The sequence below is a fragment of the Leptinotarsa decemlineata genome, unplaced genomic scaffold (assembly GCF_025532065.1).
Source record: "Leptinotarsa decemlineata unplaced genomic scaffold, Ldec_3_MD MMD2_P_RNA_scaffold_2, whole genome shotgun sequence".
NCBI lineage: Eukaryota > Metazoa > Arthropoda > Insecta > Coleoptera > Chrysomelidae > Leptinotarsa > Leptinotarsa decemlineata.
This window is the reverse complement of record NW_027412529.1, coordinates 15207965-15218962: the sequence shown is the minus strand read 5'-3', so window position 1 is coordinate 15218962 and position 10998 is coordinate 15207965. Positions and strand designations below refer to the sequence as shown.

At 35.4% G+C, this 10998-nt stretch overlaps 1 protein-coding gene across 2 annotated transcripts in view; it reads left to right on the top strand.

Annotated features, from left to right (window-relative positions):
- The first annotated feature begins 10023 nt into the window (after positions 1 to 10023).
- Positions 10024 to 10998, top strand: part of LOC111507106 (cytochrome P450 9e2) — a 51505-nt gene continuing 50530 nt past the window's right edge. For both annotated transcript variants that reach the window (XM_074184117.1, XM_074184112.1), the window contains exon 1: positions 10024 to 10235. In XM_074184117.1, the coding sequence (XP_074040218.1) occupies positions 10039 to 10235 (197 nt within the window). In that variant the 5' untranslated portion in view covers positions 10024 to 10038. The remainder of the gene's footprint in view (positions 10236 to 10998) is intronic.

Sequence of the window (10998 nt, the reverse complement as noted above, 5' to 3'; positions counted from 1 at the left end):
CAAATTTTGGCTGCAGAAGCCATAGTTTCCGAGATTGAGCCTTCCAAAGTTTATCATTATTTTCGAACTTCGCAATTTTGTGCAATTCTGTCTTTCTGATTAATTCAATTTTGATCCTGATTATTCCATCCAAGCTTATTATGATGGAATCTTGAAAAAGAAAATGGGGAGTGTGAACGATGATGCTCAAGGGCGAAGACATTGAAATAAACAATTAAAAAGGAAGGAGAGAAATGTAGAAGAATTTATAAATTCTTATTTATGTAATGGAACACATGTTTTCAAAATAAAAGTCAGTTCTGAAATAAAACAATTTGTAGGAAATTGAGTAATAATAAAAATAAATCACTCGCGACCGTATATCCTCTCGTATGACTTCAGCAGCTGCTTTCACCACGCGTATTCTTTCTGATTGAGGATCTGAGCTTCTACTGTCATATCATGTTCTTGTGAGAATTTTATGACCTGTGTTTACAAAACAAACAGTCATGTGTTTGTTTTGATCTCAACGATCGAAATGTCCTCCACATACTTTGCAAATAAGCGAGTTTTGACTGTTCGTAGTTGAGGTCGTTCTCCTTCTATCTGGTCCATAAGTTCATCTAGAGAGAACTGACACTTCTCAGCGTTCCCTTCCATAAATGAATAAATCTTTTCCATGGCCTTATCAACTGTTATGTGGGATGCTGACGATTTCCCCTGGATATTCCTGTTGGTGGTGCCTGAAAGACAAATATTCCGTATTAATAACATTGTTCCGTTTTTCTGGCTTCTTCTTTCTTTCTGCCACAAGGAACTCTTCAGTTATTTAATCTCCACATAGATAACAGAGTTCTCTGAGACTGCTCAGAGACTGATCTCGTGGCCCTTGATGGCATAATATTTGAAATTCTATTGCTAACAGCTGCTTTGATCAACTTCGGATTATTGTATTTTATCTGACAAGCACTGTGCATATATTTCTTCCCATTTTCAATGTTCTCAAAGGAAATACTCGTCGCAAGAAGGGTTTTTACACCTCTTCCCACCACTAGGCGCACTTGACCTTCACTTACAGTCTCCTCCCAGGCTGAGACTGCGATCAGTCATTCTGTAGATTTTGAGTTCAAATGGCATTCACGTTATGGGCAGCCGGCCAGTCAACAACTGAAACGAAAAAAAATCGATTATTCATCAGGCCAACATCACGAACAAGTTTGCAAAAAATCAGAACTAACGGGTTTCAAAAACTAGTACTTTAGGTTTATTATCGCCAAAATTGGAGAAAAACCCGATTTTTCGCGGTTTTTTCAATTTTAGACAAAGTTGCGTTCGGCGCCCGAGGTCACAAATTCGGATTATTCATTAGCCAATATCACAAACAAGTCTGCAAAGAATCAGATTTACCGGATTTCAAAAACAATTTCTTTAGGGTTATCATCATCAGAATTGGAGAAAAAACCCGATTTTTCGCGATTTTTTTATTTTTGACAGAGTTGCGTTCGGCGCCCGAGGTAACAAACTTAGATTATTCATTAGGCCAACATCACAAATAAGTCTGCAGAAAATCAGAACTACCGGATTTGACACATACTACTCAGTTTTAGGCGACAAAGTTACTGGATTATAACATATTGGATAATTTTTAAGCGGGGCAGGTCGAACAACAACCAACTTCATTCTTTCTTGTAGTGGTGAAAGAGTATTGTTTCACAAAATTCAGCTGAATACTTCTCGAAATTTGTAACCTTACTGAAAACCAATCCTGATGAAAGATGTAAAAAAAATAAAAAATTAATGACAATCAATTGAAAGGGGCATTAATGAATGGTTGGGAATTTTTGGGGGGAAATGGAGTACTCAATTCATCCACAACAATACAACTTTATGTCACGAATTCACCTAACTCATGACTTTTGTCATCGGTGACAGTAGGGGAGACGGGATATAGTTGAAAAAATTCAGCATTTATAGTTTATAATTTTGTTGTTCATCATTATAGTTTCGGAGTTACTATTTTTAGAAATATCTGAAATTAAAAAAATAAATTTTGGTTTCAACCGTCCCCACGTCAGAGACGGTCAAAACAGAGATTGGGGTTAGTTCAAACACATACGAGTTATACAATAAATACTAATGAAAAGTGGAAGTTTTCTATACTGACATGGTGGGGTTAGATGTTTCTTTCGCCAGAAAGGATTTGTTTGAGATATCACTACTGACAAATTCGATTCACAAATGGGTGAGATTTTTTGGCGACCTGTTAGTTGGCTAGCGGCTAGGTGTTGTAAATGGGATGAATTCTAATTTATTTCATCGCTTCAAAAATAGATTTTGACTTTTGTCGTAATTACTTTTCATTAATATTCTTTTGATAACTCAAATCAACTGGATACAATAAATACAAAACAAATTAGAAAACAAAATTATTCATATAAGGATAGAAAATATCACCATTTAAATGATATAATGAATAATTCTAACATTCTTTCTCCATTTTGCAATCTATTTGAAAATAATTCCAACCCAAAACGCTTCGGTATCTTCACTCTTCATCCAGATATTATTATGACTTGTGATGAAGCCGACGCATCTTGGTGTCTTCTTTTATATTTATTTTCTTCCGTTTCTCATTTCACTTGCTGTGTTACATTTCCATTATAAATGATATTGTTTTCTTCGTCTTGATTTTGTGGTATCTTCTCTAGTCTTTTCAATTGGTTTGCAGTGTCTGCTTCAATTTCTAATGGAAACAATCGCTTCAGAGAACGAATTAGTTCCCTCGTGCTACTCTTTCTATTCCATCTCTTCCTGGAAACAGTTGTAAAATTTTCCCCAATGGCCAGTTCACTCGTTTTTCGTTGTCACTTCCAATGAGTTCAACATCTCCAATTTTGAGTGGAGTTACCCTATTTTTGACCAATATGTAGCTTTTCAGTAGATGATCTCTGTCAACCTTATCCAACTCGGGAGTGTTGATGCTTGAGTTTTAACAACAGTCCAACAGTCATGAGTTTTTCACAATTCAACGATGATTTTCTTAATAGTTCCTTTATGATTCTGACCATTCGCTCACACCATCCTCGCCACCAAGGAGCGGTTGAAGCATTGAAAATCCATTTAATTTTCCTAGTTGTCGAATATTCTTCAATATCTCCCCACGAAATTTTTTGCAACCAATTTCAAGAAAGTACCTACAAAATTCCTAAAAACTTCTTCTTCATGTTCATCTTTGATTTTGAAATGGGCAACATCTTTTATTCCTATCACATCCAAATTCCATAGATCTGCAATAGAAAACTCAGTAAAACCAGCAAATATAGTAGAATATGTCGAACATTCACTTACTCTTTGTCAAGAGCTGAACAAAAATATCGGCTCCCAATAATGATTGTATTTCATTTGAAATATCAAAGTTTCAAGTATCACTCAAAATTATATTTGTATGTTTCAAATAGTCTATAACGGATAAATCAGTCAAGTAGGTTGTTACATATTTTCACTTGTTTCACCACATTCACCTTTGGTTTGAACGTATTATTTGGATTTTGAATAATAGTATTATACACATCATGTATTTTTGGTTCTGATTGACACTCTCCAAAAACACCTTGTACAATATTTTCTCGACGAACACTATCCAATCGGATTCAGCTGCACATTGAAGTGAAATATATAATCTTTGCGATCCTAAATCAAGTTCTAATCAATTTGTGTTTGCCATTATTGACAATTTTGACAACAACTGTTTGCAATAAAGTTTCGTTTTAAAAATTGTTAGTTGAATGTTTACAACCTTATTGTTTGGCTTTTTATCATCTTGATCAGTGATACCTTTCTTCACATGCAAATCAGGACATGAAATGGACATATCAATCACCTAATTACAACTCGACAATTCTTACTAGTGTGATTTAATTTCAAACAAGAAAAACATGCACGTTTTTTCATTATCCTAGATTTTCTTTCATCAATTGAGAAGCTTTGATATTTCAAATAATCGCAGAATAAACAATTATTTCGCTTATCTTTCCATCTTTGGGATCAGCTGTGTACAGAGCAGCGCTGTGTATCATTCGGGGTCAATTCATTTTGGAAAATATTTATCCTTACTGGCATGATATTTGTTGTGCTCATTTTCCAATTTCTTTTTGTGCCAAATTCATTTTTCCTTCTGACTCAACCCCCATTTTCAAAAACCTAATAACATATTCAAATAACTAGTACCTTTAGAATTTTCGTTATCATCTTTTTTATTTCGTTGATCAACATAACGATGTCTTTCCCAAGTTCTTGAAACTTCTGCAGGCAGAACGCATATTTTTCGTTGGTAACTCCTGAGGATTCCAACGCTCTCAACTGGGTTTCAATTTCATCATACAAAGTTGGAAAGAGACATACCTGTTTTAGCTTCTGAAGATTGTTGCAGTTGTAACAGTTCCCTTACGTAAATTTCGATCAGTAATTAGTCCCTGGCAAAACGAGTCTTCAACTGGTCAATTGGGCCTAGAAGGAGGGTATCTGTATCTGTAGGGTGGGGAGGGTGAGTGTAGGCCCACAACACTCATGCCACATGTGACCCATTGTACATCTTCCCAAGGAGTTGTCCTCCTAGGTCATCGTCTATTCTGTCTTTTCCAGGAAGGTGGACAGGTCTCTGGGAGACATCTCCTTTATATCGGCAGGTGGAGGCCAAGACTCACCGAACACTCACTCTCTTATTGACGGAAACTCCGAACATTCGCATAAGACATGTCTGACGGTTTCATCTTCCTGTTCACATATCCTGCATGAAGGTGTGTCCATTAGTCCCATATTGTGGAGGTGTTTTCTCAGTTGATAGTGGCCAGTCACAAATACTACTGTTCAGCGTAGATTTTTCCTGGCCATCGCCAGATATTTCTTCGGCTTCCCAGGGTCGCCAAGGGTGATCCTGACAAGATTGCATCCTTTGATTTCATCCCATCTATTTAGGGATTGAGCATGGGTGTGAAGTTTGGCTAGTTCCGCAATTTTCGAAGTCATCAGGCCGTAGGGGCCACTGGGTCCTGAAATTCTTAGTCCAGCCGCTTCTTTGACTAAATAGTCGGCAATGCGATCACCTTTACAGAAGTGGGGTAACTTTCTTCTAAATTTTGGGCAACTGAACCACTTTCCGTTGCTTGCAAAAGATACTGAAATTTGTGTACATAATCTATTTCTTGGTTGTTGTGAATCTTCTCAAATTGTTTCCAGAACCCAATCCAGTTCATCACATTCTCATCGAATTCTTCAGTTCTAGTCTTGGTAAATGGAATTTTCTCCGAATTTTCTCCGTTATGGAGATATTGGAACACCTCAAATGATCTTTTTGAGTCTTCGTGATCTCATTCAATCGGAATTCGCATTTGAATCTATATTTTATCAGCTCGTCTCTGTAATATTCTAACTCATCGTACTCCTGTTCTGATTCTATCTCATCGCTGGCTTCTGATGACAATTTTTTTTCAACTTCTTCATCTGCCTCAAATAATCTGCTACTCTTATCCTCCAATTGTCTCAGTAGAATTAGTAAATTCTCTTCAGTTGAGTCTTTCGGCTTCAAAGCTCCATCAAGCGCTTCGATAGACTTTTTGAAAAGTCTCCTCAACTGCTGCCTATTTTTTTCAAACTGTCCATCTTTTTATGTCCTGTTACGGTCGCCAAATATATTAAATGGAATGGATTCATATTTATTTCATCGTTTTGAAAATATTAACAACTGAACTCAACGGATACAATAGATATAAAACAAATCAGAAAACAAAGTTATTCATATAGGGAGAGAAAATATAAACATTGAAATAACATAATGAACAATTCCAACAGTTAGGTACTCCAGGTACAATTTACGGACCTGCAGAATAGTAAGACTCCTTGTCAGCCACCCCCTTGTCACAAAAACACACATATTAATAATTTCAAATGGCAATTCCAATCGAGTATAAACTCATTTGTAAGGTCTTTCAATTCTGTACAGTTACATATTCAATGTCGAAATCAGAAAAAATAAAAAATTCTATTCCACAGGTAAAGGTTAATCTTAACACACAATTTCACTATTTCGAATGTTCGAACTGAGCACTATTGAATGATACTAATCAAAATATCGGAAATACGAACTTTCGGTGAAACATTTCTTCTACACCATAATCCTGAATTGCATAACCAAGTTACTGCTGAAGTTGTTGATGTTTATATTAAAATCAATCTGAAAGAGTCAAAAATTATTTCATTTCCTCTAACATTGCTCATCATTGTAATAACAAAAATGTCACAGGGAAGGATACGGAATGGAAAAACATTTTGAATAAGGTGTCACTCGACTAATATTCTCATTTGAAATTTTTGTTAGTTATTAGTTGAGTTTATTTCTATATAGAAATGTGAAAAATTTGAGTTAGCAGATATTAGTCATGTTGGTTTAATCCTAGTATAACCAAAATATCAGTGCAATTTTTTCTTAGGCCTTCTATATATTTCAATATATCAAAACAATCTTTCAATTCGATATGAGACCGTGGTTTATTAATAGTTTCACCCAACATGTTGGCAATCTAATCTCTCATCTGCTACTTTGACTGATAATCAATATTATTAATTTCAACTCATTCACCACACCGTTTATATTTTTGGAACGTCCTTGGAAACGCTCAGTGGAGTACTATATCTTTTCTGCTGTGGAACTGAAACGGATCTATTTTCGTATCAATAAACTGTGAATTTACGAAGAAATTTAGGAGTAATTCAGTTTTGTTGCGATTACTGAGGGTCACATTTGGGATAGTATCATGTATTTCTGAAATGAATGACATGTAACTGAATTAACTGAATGTTTTGTGAGAATATTTCATGCGGTTTTTGTGAGGTACGTATCATAGTGGTATCTGCTCACCATTTTCATTGAAACCAAAGAAATTGTTAGGAGCAGTTCATTTGAAAACATATGACTCTTTTAAATATTCGAATGTACATGTTTTTGGACAATAACTAGCAATAATTCGATATGCCATCTGATTCAGCCTCTCTTGTTAAAATATAAACCACTTCACCAAATTTCAACTCTGATGACATTGAATGGATGTCCTCATATCAAAAAGTTTGATAAATCAAAAAATTCTATAAATTTCTCACACATACAAACTGATCCGTTCATTGTAACTTTACACTTTTCAATATGATTGAGAAAGTTTATCGGTGAAAGTTTTTCCACTCGAAATATTTCCAACATGTACCCAATGGTTGAAAATTTTGTTTTTTGTCGGATCATTCGAGTTATCCTGAAGAAATTTCATATCTGGCTTTATTTTTCTGAGTTATGCACTTCATCTCTTTCAGCAACAGAAAACAGGTTCAGGTTCGAGGGGAAGACCCAATATTCTGATAATTATTCTTCATGTCAACAATCTAGAAAAAATCCACAAAACAAAAATTTTTCCAATCGCCAGAAATGCAATACTCGCTTCAAGTAATGAAGAAAAGTAATTCATCTATAAACTCTCGATTCATATCTTATAGGACACACGTTTAATTTTCGATTTGCGGAAAATTTTCTTATTTATCTTTCTTAGTTATCACCCGAAGACGATTGTGGATACTAACAATCGAAACGTCGTAACATAACTTGGACTTTCAAATCAATTCATATCATATTAGACAATGAAAGTCTGAACTGATGAAATACACCACGAAACATTGTCAACTACCTTCAAACAAGCGGTGAAATACAAAAAACTGTTGTAAAAAAATCCGTATGACTCTACGATTCATTGAAAATAAATTCAAAATATAATTCCATTCAATCTGCTTTTAAATTGATATCTATGAATACCTCAAACTGAATGATGATTCCCGAAGAATTTTCACTAAAATCACCACTGTGTGGTCTTAAGCGAAGACAGGTACAGACAAACTCTTTCAAAAATATTTACTCCACACATTAAATCTGTATCGATTCAATTTTCAGGAAATGCTACCACCTGTTCCATCAGTCCCTTCAAACATATACACGAAGCCCACCGATTACTGAAAGTAGATATCTCTGTATATATCTTACTTCTCGCTACACTTTATTCAGTATAAAAAACAAGTCTACGACTGAACGAAAGAAATACTTGTTGAGGTCAATTCGTATTCATAAAATGAAATGAAAAAAATAATCAAAATAAACATTATATGGACCGAAAAGATGTCACCATTTTGATCATGATTTATTTGCTACAAACTGCTGCAGACTACTCAGAGGAATCCCAGATCTGTGAAAATACAAAATAGAAATTCTGAATGTGTCTTGCAATTCACAAGTTGAAATTTGACAAATAGGGTTTCTTTGTGTTCGGATTATCTCGCCAAAAAAATTAAATGAAAAGTGGAAAGATGGAATGTTACAACCAGATTACCTACCGTCAGTATTCTTGAAAAGTGCGCAAATGAACTCGCACCAGTATTTTGCAGACTTTTCAACCTGTCTTACAAGAAAAGAGTTTTTCCTTCTTGTTGGAAGATTGCTCGGGTTCTGCCTATTTCGAAAGAGGGCAAGAAAAATCTTCCAAATAAATATAGACCAGTCGTTTTGCTATCAATGATATCAAAAATCATGGAGAAAGTCGCAAACTATCATATCCTCAAATATTTGGAAGGCTTCAACATCTTGAGCGATCATCAAAATGGCTTCCGGAAACAAAGATCAACGGGCGACCTTCTATCGTATGTCACCCATATTTGGAATAATGCAATCGAGATACATGGAGAATCAAGAGCTGTTGATATTTCTGAGGCCTTTGACCGTGTGGGGCATGAGTATTTGCTGGCCAAACTTCGATGCTATGGCTTGTCGGATCATTTTTTATATGGCTCTTCAGCTTCCTGAAAGAACGTCTCCTGCAAGTGGCCGTCGATGAATATCTCTCGAATACTTTCATTATCAACGCTGGTGTTCCCCAGGGATCCATATTGTCTTCAACCCTCTTATTGGAGAAAACCAATAATACAATATATTACTTTGCTGACGACAGCACACTTGTCTCCTCATTTCATTTAGATTCCAGGACATTTGCTACGGAGGCACATCTTCATCGGCAACAGTAGGTTGCATTAATTAACAAGGATCTAGATTGATTTCAAATTGAAGTGAAAGTAACCAGATTTAATTCAATGCCACAAAAACCCGGTTTTCTCTGAACCGGATATAAAAACGTCAGGTCACACAATTCCGCTTTCTGCTTCGATACGTTTGTTGGGGGTTAAAGTGGACACCAATATGTCTTGGAACAATCATGTCGCTGGAATTGCAAAGGCTGCTTCTCATAAGCTTGGAACACTGTTCCAAACCAGAAAATTGTACACACCTCAGCAACTTTTGATGCTTTATAAAGCTCAGATTAGACCTTCTTTGGATCATTTTTCTCATGTGCTCTGCCCCCAAAAATACCCTGAAGTTGCTGGATTCCATACAGAAAAGAGCCATCCGCCTGATTGGAGACGCTAACATCCCGTGCAACCTTGATAGCCTAGAACATCGAATAAATATTGGAGATTTGTCTCTCTTCTATAGATACTTTCACAGGAGGTGTTCAAGGGACTTGGCACATTTGATTTCACCAAGAGCGGTACATATCAGAAATACGCGACGGACTGTGGCTGCTCATCATTTTGAGGTTCAACTTAGTACACCTCGAACTCCACTGTATAGGAACTCTTTCATTTGAAGAACTGCGTTAATGTGGAATAAACTTCCTGAGAACGTTTTTTCAAATGGATTTGATCTCTTGCGATTCAAATCCAATGTGAATCGCTACTTTCGCACAGACACCTCTCTGAAAACCTTTAAAAATATTTGTGTGCGAAATGTATCAGTCTCTGCTAAGGCACTATGTGAAAAAATTATTATTTCAATTGCCTTGAACCGCATCAGCATTTGCTTGATGCTTATATGTGGTACAGAAAAAAGTTTTAATTAGGAGTAAATATGTATTGTTAGATCAAAAATGAAGTTTTCCTATCGTGGACTCCCTTCTTTACAGATTGGATGAACATACCACAATGAATCTAGCAATATTGATGTTAGTGATCCTTTCACTTCTGTATCATTTCGCAATCAAACCTCTTGTTTATTGGAAAAATCGAGGAGTTAGCCAAACCCCATTATCGGAGACCTTCTTATTCAACATTGTTGGTCTCTTCCAACGAAATATCTCAGGTTTCATACAGAGTCTCTATAACTGGTTTCCAGGTTCTAGGTGAGTAGTATTTTATTCAGTGAAGGTGTGAACTGAAATTGATTTGAGAAATACATAACAGAGCTTTTATTGATATTAGAATTTGATGTTTTCTTAGTTTTCTCCGGCTGGATTGTTCAAATTCAATCATAATATTGTATAGATAATGATCTATTCGAGAAAACGGGTGATTTTCATGTTCCAGCTAGAAAAAATAGGTTACATGAAAACACTTTCCATTTTTTCACTCATTTGTAATATTTATGTTTTGTGGATACAGAACAGTATTTGTAACATCAACCAATAATGATAACAATAATAAGAATTTTTCAAATATCTCACCTCTCATCCATCCAAAAATTGTCGAAAAACTCACAAATATATTCACTGCACCCAACAAGTGGATTCATCTGAAGTTTGTCTATTTTTTGTATATCATGCATTTTTTTCTATTGAATGTAGTTTGCTGAAAGTCTTGTTTGAAGGAAGGTGAAATATAGTGTGATTATTCCATTATAAAAACTGTCAGAATGTGATGAATATATGAAACTTTCGACGATACGAATAACGAAGGTTCACCTGTCACAAAACGAAGTTTATCAACATTGATAATGAAATTAGACACCTGTTTCAATATGTCAATGCAGCTTAAACTGCAAATATTCTTTCTCAAGTTTGTAACTTTGTCCCATAAAAAAAGTCCAGAGTGGAAAAATAGAAAAAAATGGAAAAAATAATCTGAATTTCCACTCAGATTTTCTCCATAAATAGTTCTGCGAAGCTA